We start from the raw sequence: 21,209 nt of genomic DNA on the forward strand, positions 1-21,209 counted from the left end.
TGCGGATATAACTACATCAGTTAAAAGTCAATTTAGGAGCAGATTGCTAAGAAAACCTCTCCTATAGCAGTTAGTAAATTGCTAACATGTTTATCATTTTTATCACATAGGTATCTTTGTCTTGCATTGATTTAAAAATTTTCTTTGAACCTTTTTAAATCGTTTGTGAGGTCAGGGTTAATATAATGGTGTTGTTCGAGAATTTCATGATTTTCATGTTCGCAAAATGAATTTATCACATCTAACGTTTCTTCGTATGTTCTTTTCAAGAAATGTATTTCCTTCGACTTAGCCAAATGGCATATTTCATTTCTCTGATTTTTCAGTGTCTCTTTGAACGTAAGATATTTAACTCTAATCGTTATTGTTGTTTGATATTATTTTTCGGGGTTTTACGAGATTTAACATGCGATGGTGATTCTATGAGGTGAAACGACATCATTCTTTTTATTTATCATTTCGGAAGCTGCTTCGCCTAGATGCAGTAGACCAATACTCAAGCCACTTAGGGAAATCACATTAATTCTATCTTGTAAGTTTCTTCGTGTTTCGGTAATTTCTATTTTCAGTACCTATTTAAGTTGGTGTTGGAGTTTAACTCCTAAAATTAATGAAAATACTTACTTAATGTCCGAGATCAAATAATAAAGAAGTTCAAAAACATTTGTTCAGAAAAATATAAAATTTCAACGACTACGAGAAAGAGACGCGCCTCTTAGTAGGTATCACTGTATCCTATAGCCACACTATGTAATGTCGGAAAAATAAATTGATTTTCGAGGATAAAAAATGAATATAAAATTGAAAAAAACAACAACACGGGTGTGAGAAAGAAATACGTCTCTTATTACTATCATTATCCTATCGTATTGGTGAAAAATATGCTTATTAACGATTTACTTACAATACTGCAGGTGGCGATTCTGCCGATTCTGTTATCGTTCCGCTATTATTCTCGATCTGTAAAGAATGCAAAGAAATCATATAGCTTAAAAATATCAAAACGTGTAAAATAGTATTACAATTTTGAATTTACCCTGAACAAATAAATACGCCTCTGACAACGGGCACCCCGGCTCTGGGTCCCCTGCCCCACCCACTCACCGACCCATCAGCTAGGAGGTATATAATTCGTCGTTACGAAAGATAAGTTTTGCGCTATTCACTCCAAAATGCCTTACGAATGAATATTAACGCAACAACTATGTGAGTATGCACTATAGAAAAATGTTAAGGTTTCTCTGTGGCTTCGAGTCTAAGAGTATTGTTTTCAATTAGTATTAACATTGAAATTATATAGGTATATGCCTAGTATTGTACCTAATTAATTGATAATAATAGAATATCTGAAAAGGTTATCTAATTTTTATGATGACGTAAATATATGCATAATATACTCGAATGTATTTAACTTTAAATACATTTTAGAATAAGCCAACTGTCAATATTATTAGAAACTGGTTGGCTGAAATTTTTGATTAGTGGCAGTTGGTAAAAAATATAAACAGTCTCGTGAGTCATGTCAAATATAAAGGTTCATACTCGGCAATTAATGACTGTTACTTAGAGTTAAAATTTAAATGTAATTAATTAAAAGCGTACCTATGACATATGGCTAAATGTTAACTATTTATGAAATTGAGTTAGATGATTACTGACGACAGTTTCAAGTGCTTCCTACCCTTTATATTTATTATCTTTTTAACATTTTATTTAGCATAATATACATATTTTATAACCCATAGTGTTTGTTAGGTATATTACCCTTGTCCTATAAATTAGTTAATGTAATAGTGTAATACATTCCCGACTCATAAGTATAGCGAGACACCAAAACTAGAAAACAATATAACATAATATTATAATTAGGTATTATGTTTTTTTAATAATGACGAATAATGACGAAAAGGTACAATTTAGACAAAAATGTAGATTACCTAATACAATATTTATTATTTGTATTCATAATTTTTTAGATTTGTGTACCTACTACAGGGGCGCACCCAGAATTTTTTTTTTTGGGGGGGGGGCTGAATTCAAATAATTTTAATATTAATAGGTAGTATTTATTTTGAAATATAAAAATATATGGCACATAAAATTACTGTTTTTATAATTGGTTTAAGTTTCTCCGAATTCTCTAAGGCTTGTTTTTGTGAATCTTTATCAATTTGTTTATTGATTGGTAACAATTTTCCACCCATAATATCAATAAAAGTATCAAATTTTAAAGTAGCATCTTTATGATAATTTAAAAGTAAATGTTTTTCAAACCGTTCTAAAGCATTTTTCCAATTATTGTACCCTGTTTTAACTAATTGATTAAGCGCTTGCGAAGAACAGTGACCAGCATTTGAAGGGGCAAATAAAACACACGTCTTACAATAGACACTATTTTCCAAATCCGAATACGCCAACCATTTATATTTTATTAACCAAAATCGATTAAATTTTCTATTTTGAGAATCTATTTGTTGAGTTTTAAAAGTATAACTATTCTCCGGAACCCACATATTTTTAATCAGTGGCGTAAATTGGGCTAAATTGTTAGGGTTGCAATAAGTTTCTAGGTTGGACAGACTTTTGGGAGGGCTTAGCCCATCACACCTCCCCAAAAATGTTTTTTTTTATTCTATATTTAATATTACAAGTACATAAGCTCAACAAAACTATTTTAACCCTAAAGGCTTAAACACATATTGTCATATTGTATCTATTGGTATTTGGTATATATTATGAATATGCACTATAATTAGTAGGGTAATAATTACTTACTGACTACCGTTAATAAAATATGTATAATTTTCTTAAAGAATATACGAATACATAAAATACAACAATTATTTTATTTCATAAAATTAATATTTTAAATAACAGCTGCTATTTAGATTTTTATAATATGTACTGTTTATATTTGTATTTGAATTTGTATGTTTAAATACATATTTATCACTTTTATACTACACAAATTAACCAAAACATTTACTATTATTTATTTTACGTAGGTAACTAGTTAAAGAATTTTCACTTTGAATTGGTAGAAGTAGGTATTTAACAAAATATCCTTAAATATTTAATGATATTAAATTATTATAAATATAATTTTAATAAATTGTATACGAATACTAAATATATGATAGGAAATTAATTATTAACCTAACCTAACCTAATTACTAACCTAACCTAGATTTAGGTACCATTTTTGATTTTTTTTCCTGGGGAATGGAGGTTTTCTTCAGATAAGCTAACATTTTTCTGAGCATTTGTATTAGTATTTTTTCTTAAGCAGGTACAACAATTAGTACCGAAATAATACAAAAAATATATACCAAAATAAATTTAATTTGCTCAATAATATAATATTATCTTAATAATTAATTTAAAAATTAACTTACAGATCAAATATATATTTTTTTATTTGTCAAAATTGTAGTTTTAATATAATATATATCAGTAATATATTTTAAGGGTTACTTTAAACTTAATGCATACTAAATAGGTATATGTACTAAACAATTATACGAATTTAAAGAAAAAATAGACACTTACTTTCGACTTTTTCGATATTTTTACAATAAATTTATCCATTTTAGCAAGTTGTCGAAACACTTTTAATTTTGAATCGTTCGCGGATAAGAAATAAAATAATACAAGTGTCAAAAATAAATGCATGTATAAAACAAATAAATAATAATTTTAAACTATTTCACGTTTTTACTATCAGCTGCCATTGAGACTCGAGTCGGCCGATCACAATAAAATATAAATATACATATTGGTATAATAATATTAGAAAATGGTTAATGACAAAACTATAAAGAAATGTGGAAAGGATACAATATTATAATAATTCCAGTGCTTCAAAACAAAGTTAAACATTGGTTCTCAAAATATAAATTTGTTAATTTATTATTATATTGATATTTCAATTTTTTGAAAACTGAAATCGTGATATTTTGGAGTCGCAAAAAGATACTCTTGCGACCCTATGATATTTTCAGGGGTCGCAAGTGTGACCCCGTGCGACCCCCCGTTTACGGCACTGTTTTTAATAACATTAATTTTTTCGTGATCACTCATTTTTTTGTTTACATATAAAGATATATCATATTTTGGTCCTATGTTATTACCGTCATTTAGTTGAACATTACATTCATTCGATGTAGCTGTAGCATCATTATTTATTGCCGATGAATTGTCTATAGCAACTGATTGTTTTTGGACTTCTGCAGGTGTGGTGTGTGACCCGACTTCAAAATAATTTAATAATGATCCGGAATGGTTACGTTTCATTATATTTAAAAACAACGAAAATAATAAAAACCATAAACCAACGATGTCGACTTGAACAGTTGTACGACAGTCGACAATACTAGTTGATCTACTAAATAAGTAATAATATGAAAGTGGAATTTGTTAACGCAAAAATACCTGCGGTTGGCGATAAGCTAAATTGTATCGATAAAAATGTATAATCTAGACGTTTCCGGTATCCTACACAGTACACAGTTTTAACTAACGACGTCGCGACGATAATAATAGACAACAGAGGTCTCTCCCGGGGCCCAGAATGACAGGTATAAATATAATATAATATTATGTTATACCTAATGTTTCAATTTCGATAGTTGATAATTTTTTTTTGTAATAATTTAAAGTAAAATATCATTTGTCAATAAACCTAATAAAATTATCAAAATGTTTGGGGCTAGCCATTTGGGGAGGGGGGGGGGGGCTAAAGCCCGTTAGCCACCCCCTTGGGTGCGCCCTTGACCTACTAGGTACCTATAGTGATCTCCACTTCTTACGTTACGTTTAACATGTTTGGTCACTATTATTGTACATATTTATAAAATAAGAAACAACTGATAATTAATAATAGGCACTCTAAAGTTTCACGTTTCGTGTTGTTTTAAAATTGATAAAAAAAAAATTCCACCTACTCCGTCATGTTAAGGGGATTCCATACCGTGATTTTCTGTTTTTGTTTAACACACGCGTGACATAGGATTTTTGACGGATTCTTTGCCAAACATATCAATTGATCTAATGAAGTGATGAGAATTCTGAAAACAGATTTGAATTCGTCGTCAAGTCTACTTGAAATCGACTTTCCCAAATTTTTGATAATATCCCCCAAATTCCAGAAAACGTCATTATAAAAAAGAGAATTTAAACATTTTTGGATTTCAATTTTTGGAGAAGCTAAAATCAAAAAATCAAAATTATCGAAACGTCGATTTCAAGTAGACTTGACGACGAATTCAAATCTGTTTTCAGAATTCTCATCACTTCATTAGATCAATTGATATGTTTGGCAAAGAATCCGTCAAAAATCCTATGTCACGCGTGTGTTAAACAAAAACAGAAAATCACGGTATGGAATCCCCTTAACGTCAAAGTTAATTGTAGTATATAATTTGTGCAAAAAAAAAACTAAAAAAACATTAAGTTTCCCAAACTGTGAATAAAAGAATAATGGTAATTGGTTGGATTAAATCTATTAGAATGTGCTTATAAATTTTATAATGGGGCGAATCATCAAAATTCCTGTCTTGTTAAAAAATGTGTATATTGTTATACTTAATATCAACATACGTTGATGTCTACAAACAGAAACTAAAACTAAAATTATAAAATATATTTTATCAGTGTGTCAGTGTTTTTAAGGGGGACCTGTCAAATTTTTTCGAGCAGTTATAACAATTGTACCCTAATTAAGTATTTTTAAAGGCAATTTTTACGTGCTTAAGTTCTTTAATATAGGTTTCGGTTACATTGGTTAACAAAATAATAAAATTTAATTAAAAAGGTTCGATAAACATAAATGTTAATTTTTTTGATGACTTAAAATGTCACAATAAATAGCTATAATGAATGCAATTTTTGTGTTTTACTTAAATAAACGATTTATGATATAAATAGTACTTACTACATTGTTTAAAATAGTTATAACAAATGCATTTTTCTCTCATCGTCAACATTTTTATATAACCGATAAGAAAATCTACTAATGAATTTTTATTACAAAACGACAACATCTTGACGAATAAATAAGTATTTTATGTACATGTATATAACTACATCGACGATAGGTATTTATATTTATATCACTAGCAGCTCACTACCTATTTTATGACGACAAACCATAGATATATAATATTAATATTATATATCTATGCGACGAACCTGTTTATTGTTTACTCGTATTTTTCGACTGACATAATATAATATAATATTATATTATTATATTATATTACATATTATATTATTACCTTATCAGATTGAGACCTGGGTTAGCTCTCAGTCGGAGGATACTTGAAAATCGACAAACGAATAATCTGGATAATTATTTATTATTATATATTGTGGTATACAGTTTTACATAATAATTAGTAACTTTTGATATAATAATAGTACACATTTCATCCATCGTGATGTTATTAAAACACCACGAATTATTTACCTATAATAGTGCACCTAATTTATTTAAAAAAAATAATAACAATATTCATAAGAATAAGTTTAAAATCGCATCATGGTATTCACCTAAAGCCGGATTCCCACGACTGGTGTACTTGCCAAATACGCCAATAATTGTACATTTGGCCAGTGCACGATGAGGGTGTTCACACGACTGGTGTACTTGACAAGTAGGCCAATACTTGAGCACTTGTACAAGTAGCCAAGTACACTGTTCCCACTGCTGGCTGTTAAAGCAAATATTGGTGGTGGGGGGCACACTTAAATAATAATATTTTCACTTTTTTGTTTTTGTGAAATTTAAGTTAGAAATTAGTCTAGTCCTAATCGTTGTGTGGTAAAGACTTAGGTAACAACTAAATAGTTTATAATTTATTATTGTAATTTAACACAATTTAATAAATAATTTATTGGACTATGATAAGTGAAAACGACAAAGCACTAGTTTGTGCTTCATTTATTGTTATGTGTGGTGAATATTTAAAAAATAAGAAAAAAGTCAAAAGTCCAAAAAAGAGAAGGTGGTGGATGACGACAATACATCAAAGTCGTAACAAGTAAGTTCATTACGTTTTAAATCTTTATAGCTACCAATGTATATATTTGTATATATAAAATAATAGAATATTAAATAGATTCTTTTATTTCATATTCAAAATAAGTTTTACTATTTATATAATAACTGTTTTCAGTTAATTAGTTTAACCTGTATAGTGTATACCTAATATGTATTAATTCATGTACTTACTACTTATACTTACATTTTGTAGGTACTTAATCATTTGCAAAATATGTCCATTTAATACTTAAAAATTATAATAGCATTATAGCAACCATTCAAACAAAAACTATTTTAGAAAATGATTTCCTCGTTTACTACGTAGGTATTACGATTTACGGATCCGCAATAATATATTCAACCTACAGTGTAGCTGCTAACTATATTTTAAATTAAAATAGGAACTTATATAACTTGGAGTATAAAACCATTGGAACATATTATTGTTTAATGATTATGATATAATACTTTGATAGGTACAATGCCACAAATCTCATGGAGGACCTAAGACGAGAACCATCTGGTAAATTTGAAAACTTTTGCAGGATGTCAGCCACTGACTTTGAATTTTTACTTAGTAAAATTGGACCAGTAATTAAAAAAAATGATACAATTATGAGAGAAGCAATCCCTGTACAAGAAAGGTTACCACACATTATCATTTTTTTTTTTTAATATTTATTATTATCTAACATACTTTAAAATAAATTATTAAAGGTTAGCAGTGACACTCAGGTTTTTGGCTTCTGGTGACAGTTTTAGAAGTTTATCTTACTTATTTAAATTTTCTTCCCAAACTGTTTCCCGATGCGTGTTTGATGTTTGTGACGCATTGATAGATGTACTTAAGGATGAAATCAAGGTAAGATTACATGAACGTGTTTAATTTTTAATAATATACGATACATATTGTAATCAGAAAATTATAATCATAAATATTATCAAATACCTATTAAATAAAAAAAATCTTGTCCTCATTATAATTGTCCAAATAAAAATTAAAACTATTAGTTATTACTTGACTTGTTACTAACTTTGAATAACTTAATATTTAATAAATTGCTTTTTGTTATTATTTCAAATAAATATAACAAAACTAAAAACAGAGAAATCTTAAATCATTATGTAAATAAAATATAACCTTTAATAAAGAGTAGGTATAATAAAATACTTGAAAATAAAAAAATAAACCTTAACATTACTGATATGCGTGTTGAGTATTACCAGTATTAGATTCATCGGAAGTCATTCCAGATATCGGTGAAATATTCTGAGGATGTTGGAACTGTTGAGCGTAAGAAAAAGAAGATGGTTGGGAATAGTACGAAGATGCTGAATTGATAGAAGTGGGAAAATTATAGGAGTTATATGAAGCAGTCGGAACATTTTGTTGCAGATTTTCCAAATGGTAATTCGGTTGAGAAGTTGTGGGTAGCTGATTTTCAATTTGAAATTTTGTTTTCAAAATTAAAGTATCCATTTCGTGCATAAGAAAATATTGTGTTTTTTCATCAAATTCACTTAATTTTTCACCAAGAAGTTCCCCGTAAAGTTGGCATCGATTTTTTTTTGGTTTATTATCACAAACAGTTTTCATAATATTGTAGGCATCTTCCATACGCTTTTCAATGACATCAGTAGAAACAAGTTTACGTTTTTTATTATTTTGTCGAGTGGGTGGTGTACAACTTTCCACAGTACTTGTACTGATATCCACATTTTCTTCGGCACTACAGTTATCAAACATATCTGCAGATGATGACATGTCCTCTTGTAAGCCCTAACAAGAAAAAATAAATTGTTGTTTTAAAACTAAAAAGGTGGGCAAGCGGATGTAACTCTGCTGTATAGTAGGTTACAAGTGGGTAACTGTAATGGATGGTACTACATTTGAATTCAATTATTTAATATCATTTTATACGAAAAACGATTCTGAGCGATTTCGTCCAAATTTGAATTTAAAATGTCAGTAAAAAATAACTGTTATTAGGTATATATGTATTTATTTTTTAGTTACAGTATAAATTATTTATGAGAATCTTTGTTTTAAATTTTCAATCCTTAATTACAAAAAATTGTACATTTTATAATTTTTTAATTACAATGGTTAATAATTTTCGAGATTTTTATACATTATGTCAATATTTAAACTTTATATACTTATAAAAAAATTGTGCCTTTGTAATTTTAATATTTTTCAAATGCTATTGTAACAATATATCAGGAGGCTTGTGTTAAATTCCTTAATTTTTCATTTGTTTTTCACGGTGCTTTTGGACACTACTGGGAATTTTACCCCCCCCCCCTCCCCCCCCTCCCCCCCAAAGTACCAACTAGATTCACTTTCCTATCAGAAAAGGTACTGTTGAAGAAAATCTAAGAATTGTTACTGTCATAAAAAGTGACAATAGGCACAAAAAAAAAAAAATAAAAAAAAAAACACACATCATTGTAAAATCAATACATTCATAGCTCCGCTCAGAATCTAAAACAATTCTTCTTTTAGAATAAAACACTTATAACAAATTTTCTGTTATAATATTCTCGACCTTTAACAAATAGTTTTAAAAATTATTTTTCCACAAAATAGATTTCGATTTTATTTTTCTGGAAAAAAGCTTGCAAATGTAATATATTACTGATATATTATTACATAGTAGTTGAAAAATATTAAAAATACATAAGCACAATATTTCTTTAATTGTTTCCTCTACTATATCAGTATAATATGTCAGATTTGTTGAACTAACATAATTTTGTAAAATACTTTTGAGTCAAAATATTTTAAATAATTATTAAACTTTTACTTTAAATCTTATAAAAAGTGTATGTAGCTTACGAAGTTTTTACTTTATTTTTTAAAAATATTGTTGAACGATATAATTTACGTATTATTATTTATCATGTCATATTCAAATACTTAAAACAAAAATTAAAACTCTTTTGTAAATTTTCAAGATACCACAAACCACGGAAGAGTGGAAAATTATCGAGAAAGATTTTTCCGAAAAATGGAACTTTCCTCATTGTTGTGGATCCATAGATGGCAAACATGTTGTTATTCAGTCACCTATACATAGTGGCTCTGAGTTCATAAACTATAAAGGAACATTCAGTGTAGTTTTGTTTGCTTTGGTGGACGCTAATTACAATTTTTTATATGCAAATATTGGATGCCAAGGGAGAATAAGTGACGGTGGTGTGTTTAAAAATACCGCTTTGAACAAAAGTATAGAACAAAATGAGATTATGTTTCCACCTGATGAACCATTACCTTTAAGAGAATTGCATGTCCCGTACTTGCTTGTTGCGGATGATGCATTTGCATTTACTCCGCGTATAATGAAACCGTACTCCGGAGTGTATGAAAAAGGTAGTAAAGAAAGAGTATTCAACTATCGGCTATCTCGTGCCCGACGTGTTGTTGAGAATGTGTTTGGGATAATGTCCTCAGTATTTCGAGTAATGAGAAAACCAATGTTACTCGAACCCGAAAAAGTAACAAATATTACCTTAACCTGTACATTGTTACATAATTTTTTAAGAAGAAGTAAAACTTCCTCTTCTAAATATTCACCAAATGGGATATTTGATATAGAAAATGAAGAAGGGCAGATTATTCCTGGTACGTGGAGACAAGAACAGAATAGCATGGCATCATTACTACCCATTCGCAACATACCCAGAAGACCCGGAGCGGAAGCTAAAATAATAAGAGATGAATACGCAACATATTTTTCAACAAACGGAAAAGTACCATGGCAAGATAAATATTAATATATTAATGTAATTTTAAATACCATCTTAGTTAGGAATTTTTAATAATTTAATTTATATATTACCTATCGACTATCAAATTATATTATTTGCATATAATAATACACTGTCTACGTACAATCTACATCCGTACATTATAATACATAATAATAACAGTATGATTTATTTTATAGTACCTATATTATAACAACGTTATAGCTAGGTAAATAAATAAGGACATTTTTTATTTTAAGACTGTATAACAAAATATTCTGAATATTTTATTTTATAATAAATTATATTACAGTACCTAAAAATAAGTTTTGTTTTATATTTATTGTACTTTTATCTAGGTATTTATTTAGGGGTGTGTTTCATTTTTATATTTTATTATTAATCGACATTCGAGTGGTTAAGTTCCTATTGATAGTTAAATAAATATACCTGTGTGCTTATTGTTGACCTAGGCTGACATGATCCAAATAAAAATTTCGCCATTGTTTCATAAGCGAACCAATTTGGTTTGTAAACGTCTTCGGCACTTGACCCTGTTCCCATACTACCCTTGACTTTATTCAACAGTGGTCGATAGGTAGACATGAGTGACTCCTTTTTCTTTTTTAGCTCTTGTATTGTACATTGAAGGCTGAAAGATTTTTGTATATTTGACCACGCATCGGAGACTGCATTTCGGTCTCTGTGTTTTAAATGTTTTGCATTCCAAATAACAGATTCTTGTTCATATAGTCTTAAAAATTCAAGCACGGATTCGTTTGACCACTCCATATTATTATTCGATTTAACAATGTGAAGTACTAAAATGAGTTGTTCCTTACACACCGGAAAACTGATGACTGATATTAAATACTAATATAACACGGTCCCAAATTCCAAATATGGAAACATGAACGTTTAGGTCATAATATTTTTCTAAAAATAACTGGATTATTCTGATCATTATAAATAAAATCACTTATTAAAATTAAAATTAAAATTAAATTAACTCCGCATTCACTCACAAAAACAAACAATAAATCTAATTTAATTTATGAAACTAAAATAGACAATGAACGAAGAACTTGTAATATTAATTAAATAAAAATATTTATTATTATCTAACCACAACAATTGATTTTGAATACCTATATTTTAATAAAAAAAAAAACGTAAGTATGGGTGAGTGGGTATCATATTATAAAGTATATAGGTAGCATAGAAAAATGCTAATCTATCAACTATCGATCTCAAATGTGTGCATATAAATTATAAACATTGCAAATTTTTTAAAACAAAAAAAAATAATAACATTGTACATTAAAAAAATTATTATATTATTAATACCTATAAACTTTGGCGCCACTGGACCAAAGTTATCATGCTGCTGTTTTTCCTGGTCAACACGAACCGGTCGTGGGATCAGTAGTACAAGTATATTGGCCGTTCCTTTGACTTGTGTCACATTTACCGACAATCGTCGGGAACGACACCAGTGACAAATAATTGTACAAGTATGCCGATCCGACGGCATGGCAAGTAACCACCAGTACCAAATATTGGCCAAGTACACCAGTCGTGGGAATGCGGCTTAAAACAATTATAGGTGCAGGTCGAGATACGACCACATACATTGATATTTTATTAAACAAAAATTATTATTTATTTCACATTTTTAAATAGATATAGGTAATATCATTGATTTTATACATAGTACTATGTATACTATATATACTATGTAATCAATGGTATTATACATCTCGATAATACATCATATACATTACATATTATTATATATTATTTAATATTTAATAAAAACCAATGAAATTGTTTTATTGGAATACCGAATATTTTATAATAATGTAGATTGTAGGTATAGAAACACGTTTTTAAAATGCTGACGTATAGTAATTCATACGAGTTAATAAATTCCCGTATAATATTTTTACAGTCATCATCATACACAACGCGAAAACAATAATCACAATTATTTATAATATATTATAGTAGGTATATGTTATAAAAAAAATATTTTTACTTGAGATCTCTGCGAGTATTATATCTCTGTATTGCATACGCATGCATATTTCACACTTCAATGGGAAATTAATGTTATCGTGGATTATAATTGAACCTAAAAATGTGTTTTTTTTCTTTACATTCCTATGGTTGAAAATCGTTGAGTAAAAAATGATAAAATTATTTGACAGTTTAATTTGAAATGCTAAAATGTCAATACATTTACATTGCCTATTGAAGTATAACGAGTTCAATATTACTCCAGGCTTGACACAAAAAATATTATTGTAATAGAAAATGGATGTAGGTATCGTAACTTATTAGAATATTGAATATTAATTATTATGATTAGGTAGACACTATAGTAGGCCTTCGGCATACTAAATACAAAACCCACTAAGTAAAAATTATTGACGACAATAAAATAATTGTATTGTAATATTGCAGGGGTGGTTCCAGAAACTTGGTTGGGGGGGGGGGATGGGTGGCTAATAGTTATAATTTTCACAAAACTTATAATAACAAATACAAAACAACAATTTTTACATCACAAATTCAAGTCTTTTTTACTTAATTAGTATTCTCGTAGTCCATAGAGATAGCAGATACATGCTACAAGCCATACACCGAAGTACCTCCAATAATTACATACTTTTACGTGTCTATAATAGTCGATACTATAATATGTTTTTTTTTGTTAGCAATATAAATTTTTTTAGAAATACGGGTTTTGGGCATTGGGGGGGGGGGGGGCGAGCTAGGCCCCCCTTGAACCGCTCCTGTAATATTGATATCATTCATAGAAAAAATAATTTATTTCTATGCTATAGGTGAAGAGGCATGTGTTTTATTTTAATTCTTATCATATAGGGTACCTTAACGAATTTTAGGTATGGGAAATAATATGTACCTATAGACTAAACGATTTTTTAATTTTATGTGTTATTGAATTCATACAGATAATATAAAACACAATAGGTACATTTCCATGCATGGTTAATAAAATGCAAAACGTTTCAAAATGTTTAGGTAACTAATAGTTTTTTTTTCACTCAAACAATTTGCATAATTCATTTAATTTGGTTTAAAAAAAACAATAAAAATGTAAATCATAAAAAAAAAATGAATTTTAATTCTGCTTAATAAAACAGATTCCACGCTCTCGTACATCTTGAGAAGTCTTATAAAATAAATATAAAGTGATTTAAAAAAATAATTATAATATTATAATTTTTGCGTGAAGGCTGCTGGTTTAAACGGCATAATTTTAAAATATGGTTGATCTCAGCATCATTATTTATAATATATATTTTTAATAAATTATTACTATTATTGCTTTGAAATGTATACCTAATTTAAATAATAAGAAATCATAGCCTGCTAGGGGTTAGTGACACGACGAGCGAAGTGTGACAATGGTCTCGACTCTCGGTTAATGTATCATTTTACGCAATAGTACGACAGTTATGATTTAATATTCATCTAGTTAAGGGGCCTCGCTACTGCCGTCAATTTTATCTGAAAAGACCTAAAGTATTGACAAAATTAAAGTTAGTCAAAGTTGTCCGATTTTAATTCCGAAAAAAACTTTGTAAAAACTCAATTTTAAATTATTATGAACTTGAAAACTTGAAAATGTGAACTTTTTTGAATCGTAATTATTAAAATTAAAATTATTATTAAAAACGGAAAATGTTTCGTACGATCTACCGACATTTTTCTGTTGAACTCAAATATTTGTTATTTTGTTCAGAATCAAAATCAGACAACGTTAACTAACTTAAATTTTGTCAAAACAATAAATATGTTGTTGTTGTAAAATTCATGTGGTGTTATGGTTATTGACATGTGCATGCGCGTACGAGAGAGGTTTGATGGCGTGGAAGGAAGCGATACCGGCATTTAATTTCACTCACTATTAATCATTTACAACTAACACATAGATCCCGGGCGGCTATGACAAGATTTGAAATTGCCTAAATGTTGCCCCTTAAAAAAGACCGTAGCGAGGCCCCTCATTAAGGGGATTCCATACCGACCGTTTTTAAGGAGTTGAGTATAGGCAAATTTCAGACAATCTGTAAAGTACGTGCGTTGTGGCGTGCATGTGTGCGTGTAGTAAATGATCATTAGTGTGAGTGACTTCCCTGTACCGCGGCCCATCTATCGTTCCACCGCCGTATACCCGACGTGCAGCGTGTCGCGTCTAATATTATTTTTATTGTCCAGCGCTCTAATGACTATTTAAAACTGAATGTGCCGGTCTATTACCGGTCGTTATTACTTATTCCGCTATTACCTACGTATTGGTCATATTAATTATCAATAATTAATATTTATGTATTATTTATTATAAATTATAATACTATATAAACTCTCAAAAGTAATTTATTATAATAAAATGAAATGAATGTGAAAAAATAATAATATAAAATACAAAAATTGTTTGCCAAAGGTTCATTCTGTATTCCATACTAAACAATATTTTATGAATTATGAAATATATATTATATATAAAATTTTTTTTTTTACTATTCTGATTCGAAGGATTCAAAATGTACTTCATAATAAATTCAAATATGTTTTCAAAATTATTATAGGAGTAAAACTCAAGTTAGTACGTTGGAACGCGTATAGGTCTATTTTACTCTAAAAAGTGTTAGTGTGGAATCCCCTTAATAGAATAAAATGCATATTACGGTACGATTCTCGTAGAACGATGGACTACAAAACGAAATGTTATAGAATTACTAAAATATGACAGTTCTTAATAATATCGTGTGCTAATATTGTTACACGTGCAAATGTAGGGTACCTATATTATTATATTATTATGTACATATTAAGCTTATTAGACATTTACTGAATTAGCGAATTCTAAGAGACCTCTGGGCCTAAAATTGGGTACAGTAGCTAATATTAAATGTGCAGTAGCAAATTTAAAAGTGTGTGGTACTTATTTTAGGCTTTTATACATTTTTATATCATTAATATTCAATCAAATTATTGAAAATTACTAATTAGCATATTGTATTCGTTTAAATCCTTAACACTAAAAATAATACCGACTGCACTATATTCTGGGTGGCTTATAATATAATAAGTAAATGTTTAGTCTATATCAAGGACTTTTATAGAAGTTTGTCTTAGATTGTATTTATTATAACTACCTAATTGTTAATAGATAGCAAACAAAAATTGTGCAATGGAGTTATATATGTTAAATATTTATAAAAAAAATTGTGCATATGTATTTTTAATATTTTTCAACTGCTATTGTGAAAATATATTAGGAGCCATGTGTTATATTTTCACGCTTTTTGACCAAACAAATAAAAATGTATTGTTATATAAAATAAATTATATATAAAAAAAAAAAAACAATAGGTATAAGAAAATGTTAAAATGTGAACTTCAAACGCTCATAAAAATTTAATTTGACTTTCCTATAAACATTTTTTTTTAATAAAGGTAAATAATCTTATGAGGAATCTTGTATTAAATTATTAAATCTTAGATAGTAAGATTTAAAAATAAATTTTTTTATGAATTTCTAACTCAAAATAATTTGCAAATTTTCATGATTTTTTCGTAATTGGTCAAAATTTGAACTAAATGCTTATAAAAAAAAGTTGTGACTGTATTTTTAATATTTTTCAACTGCCATTGTAAGAATATATTAAGAGCATTGTACTAAATTTCAAGTTTGTTAACTCAACGAATATAATTAATAATTAATAAAAATTAATGACTCTAAACCGCTGTAATAACTAATAATAGCACGCCACTGTATGTGCACTACATGATCTATTATATTCATTATTTTAAAATATTTTTGTTAGGAATTAGGTGTACAGTAGCAAAATAAATTTGTAATAAACATTTTAAACAGAATTAGTTATTATTATAAAATAAGTTTTGGTGTATTAATTAATAGTTTCACTATTTAGTTATTTAGTGAGATATTTGTTTCTCAACTCGTTCACTAAGCTTTTATAAATCAATAGAAATGCTTGTATTTGCACATCGTAATTGATGTTGCAGGTTTTCATCTGTTAGATTTGAGCGTGCTTTATCTTCGGTGAATTAAAATTTCGAAAAAAACGATTCACATATGTGTAAGTCGATTCAAAAGCACTTACAACTTTTGGTGCCAGATTTCTCAAATTCGAAAGTTTTTCTTTTGTGATATTGTAGTGCTATAAAAAACTATTTTTGATTTTGATGTTTCAAAAATATGTTTTAATTCATAATTGCATTGTTAGTCAATGAGTTCCATTTGAAGATTGTCTGGGGCTGACTTGACATCAGTATGAAAAGGAGATGAATATATTTCAAATATTTTCTTGTATTTGTCTAAATTAGTGAAACGACTTTCAAAAGCAGCTATAAGTTTCTTTATTTCTTTTACATATTTAATGTTATCGATATGTTTTGAATTTTTCAATTCGTTTAGCAATGGAAAGTGTTGAATGTTATTATTTTTTAATTGGAATACATTTTTTTTATAAATTTTTGATAAATCTCGCGGGCCGCCAAACTTTCCAAGGCGGGCCAAAGGGTTCAGGTCAACCCTGTCAGGCCCGTACTGGCCCACCGGGCCACCGGGCAGATGCACGATGCGCCCCATAAAAATTACAATGCATAATGCGCCCCTCATGAAAATCGCTTCTACATTAAAATGTTGATACATTTTATTTTTTTCCGCAAAAACCATGGACTAAGATAATCTGTTTGATCTTAAGATTATATCTTAGTTTGTGGTAAAAACTGAATAGTTAAAGTTTGAAGTTCTGAACTTATACTGTACCTCCGTACAGAATGACTGGAAAAATATAAAATTATTTATATCACCTTTTGAATTTATATTTAATTATCATTTTATTGATGATTATTTCTCCTGGTGAGGTGACATACTAACCCTAGGGCTAGTCGTAGTCGCGTAGATAATACTAGCAGAGCTTAACGTGTATACAAATTACAAGTGTACGACGATGTATCGAAGTCCAAGAAACATCTAATATTTTAAATTGACATTTTATTATTTAGGTAAGTATTTTTTGTCAATTATCCAGTAGATGAACGTTATTTCTAGTAGTTTAACTTTTTACTTTTAGTAGATTATCATAGTTATCGACATTTAAAATAAGATATTTATTTTTGTTTTTGCTGCCTTTTTATTTATAATATAAAAGGCGAGGTTACGTATTTAAAATACAATGAATTTTGAGATTTTATATTTATCAAACGGTATTATACCTATATAATATATGTATACTTAAATTTATTTTAAACCAATAAAAATAATTATTGGAATGATTGTCTTATGTTCTTAATGATCAAATAAGAATTTTAAAATATTTTATTTCGCTCTTTTCAATACATATAAATTAATTATATACAAATATAAAATGTACAAAACTAATAACATTTTATGAAAACAAATATTCAAAACTAAATTTGTGCATTTATTGGTGAATGGTGTCGTCACTCTAGAATATAAATAAAACGTGTAGGTACCTAAAGAATATACCTAGATTATCTAAAGAATTAATTAGACGTGTTGGAAATTAAAATATTTTTGACGATTTAGAAACTCGTGGAAACTTCACATAACACTTTTGAAAATACTTTAATACCTTTTTAAGTACCTAGGTATACAATTTTGATGTCAACAATTTAAAATCGTTTTATTACCTAACTGTGAAGAAATAATAAATTTAAATTATAGTATACTGCTTTGCAGTTTTAGAAAAATACATGTAAAATATAGCTACATACATAGTATATGATCTAAGATGTAACCTACTAAAATATTATATTATCAATAGTGTACAACAAAAAAAAAGGTCTTAACTGTTGCTTATATAAACACGTTCTAACATAATACCAATGTAAAATATTTGGAAAGAATATCAATATATTTAATATTATATACTTATTTAGTAATATACTTAATATCAATATATTTAGTCATACCTACTTACCCACTAATACTTAAAACAAACAATGAATAATAATTTTTTCTTATAATATTATAATAGTTTAAATGCTGGTTAAAAATTAAAATACTTAATAGTAAAATAATATAGGGTTATGTGGATAAGGGGGGCGGGGCATAAATCATAATCAATATCTATAACATAAGAGTAAAAATGTTTTATTAAGTAGGTATAACAATACAGATAAAAATATTTTGGGGCTTTATTATACAAATGTAAATAAATGTAGATAGGGTAGGTACTTGGAAATATTAATAGGAAGGTATTTATTATTATATTTTAAACAAAACTATCTATAAGTAGTTTTTAAAAATTATCAATTATCAATTGTCATTATTTTAATTGTAAAAATCTCTAAGAAAAAATATGTATTTATTAAGGGTTGATAGGCTGTTTAATTTGTTTTTAGCTATTACAACATATTATTCAAAACCAAACCACATATTATTAGGTACCTATTACAATTTTAAACAGTTTAAACTAAAAATTTGAGCAGGTAAAATAATAATATTATATAAAAAATTATAGACACCTACTAAGATACCCAGAGGTTTGAAGCTAATAATGTTCAACATTGTTTGACTTATTTTTTTTTTAATATTTAGGTTTTCATCTGGGTTTACATGATATCATTACTTTTTCAAAAATACCCACATTTATTTTTACATTAATGCCTTGATTATAGACAGAATTATAAATGTATACATGTATTATGAGTAATAATTAAGTAAATAACATGGTGAAAATAATGATTAGATAGGTAGGTAATAAAAAACATAATATTTTAGATGAGTAATATTTCAATTACAGCTATATCAGTAGGTACCCGTGTCAAAATCCTTGATACAATTTATTGCACTTGATGTTTTCTTACAACATAACCTTATATGACTATCTTGCTCAGCTTGTAGAAACCATTTATGGTTTGCAAAAAAAGATGTTTTCAGAGATCATAAATCAATTAAATCAATTAAAACTAGAGGATTATTCTTCTACAATTTTGTAAGAGATTATCTGGCTTCCTATCATTATTTAATTTTAGATTAAAAAGTAATAAGGACTTAGGTAGATACTTCACAAGTAATTACCTACATGAAAAATTGCATATTACATTTTTTTTTTGCAGTATTAATCATACACCTTATTAGGTTTTTATTTAAATATGAAATATCTAGTACCCAAGTACAAAATTGATAAATAATAACACAAAATATAAAACAGTGGGTATTATTTAGGAATCTATAATAATCTGATAATAATACTTGGCAATCAATAACATTTATTTGTTTTATTGAATTTTAGATGTATGTAAATATTACCTACCTACACATAATAGTCTGGTGGTTACTATAATTTTTGCTAGAAATATAAATAAATTATCACACAATACAAGGCTACATTTAATTATTTAAATGTATTGATTTAAAAAAGTTTTTTGGTTAGACAAGACGTAAGTGTGCAGCTAATAAATTCATGTCAAGTTGCACAAACATACACTATGTTAACATTAAATGAACCAATACTGAGCTAATGGTCTCTTAAACTATATCATTGTAGTGGTTCATAATTGGTTATAGAATATTGGTCCATTCAATTTTAGTGAGTCATTAAATAAATAAATTATTATTTAACTTTATAGCTGTATCAATCTGAATAAACTCCTCGGCACATCAGAGGTACACTATTATTTAAATAACATAGGAACTTATTAAAAGTACTTAAGTATAGTAGATAATGTTGGGCATTTGTGGATTGTTGTTGATACAATGATGCTCCAGTGCTAACCATAATGATCAATGGCTATAACAGAAACCATTGAGTAGCTTGAAAAAAAAAGGGACAGAAAAGAGTAGTGATGATTAATAGTGACTTGAAGCGAGAGGGAATGGTGAACCATCTATAGGTATAAGGGATGCAAGTACAAATCGTAAGATAGTATTTTTATAAATATTAAATACCTAGATAGGTACTTATTTTAAATTAGGTTGGTGGGGTTACGGATCTAAGGAAAAGTATAAATGTTGAAATATAAATTCTTTCTAATCTAGAACAGTGACATATATTTTGCGATAATGACTACTAATTAAAATTATATAACATTAATAACAAAAGTTAGAACTTAAGTCTAAAGACTAAAACTATTAATAAATAATAATAATTTGATGTTATTTATTTGGGTGAGTTCGGGTTTCGGGTTACGTTCGGGTGCAAAGCCCGGTTGAAAATTCTTTCACCCAAAGTTGTTTCATCATAAATCTATGAGACCTACAAGATGAAATTATATCATTAATTAAATTACCTATCTTAAATTATTCTCTTTTGATAAGTAATAAGTGATTCGGGTACACTCACGTGTTATCATTTTGTATTATGGCCAAATAGTAAAACAACAATAG

The 21,209-nt window shown here is 27.9% G+C and overlaps 2 protein-coding genes across 2 annotated transcripts; one reads left to right on the forward strand and one right to left on the reverse strand.

Annotated features, from left to right (window-relative positions):
• Positions 1 to 6,570: 6,570 nt before the first annotated feature.
• LOC132936036 (uncharacterized) lies at positions 6,571 to 11,099 on the forward strand. Its single transcript, XM_061002695.1, has 4 exons — positions 6,571 to 7,040; positions 7,519 to 7,686; positions 7,760 to 7,904; positions 10,001 to 11,099. The coding sequence occupies exons 1-4, from the start codon at positions 6,901 to 6,903 to the stop codon at positions 10,817 to 10,819; spliced, it is 1,272 nt and encodes a 423-aa protein (XP_060858678.1). The 5' UTR covers positions 6,571 to 6,900; the 3' UTR covers positions 10,820 to 11,099.
• On the reverse strand, positions 7,934 to 11,596 carry LOC132936037 (uncharacterized). Its single transcript, XM_061002696.1, has 2 exons — positions 11,243 to 11,596; positions 7,934 to 8,822 (listed from the first exon to the last, which is right to left on the reverse strand). The coding sequence occupies exons 1-2, from the start codon at positions 11,582 to 11,584 to the stop codon at positions 8,241 to 8,243; spliced, it is 924 nt and encodes a 307-aa protein (XP_060858679.1). The 5' UTR covers positions 11,585 to 11,596; the 3' UTR covers positions 7,934 to 8,240.
• Between the last annotated feature and the right edge of the window lie 9,613 nt (positions 11,597 to 21,209).

The sequence above is a fragment of the Metopolophium dirhodum genome, chromosome 1, assembly GCF_019925205.1.
Source record: "Metopolophium dirhodum isolate CAU chromosome 1, ASM1992520v1, whole genome shotgun sequence".
NCBI classification, from domain to species: domain Eukaryota; kingdom Metazoa; phylum Arthropoda; class Insecta; order Hemiptera; family Aphididae; genus Metopolophium; species Metopolophium dirhodum.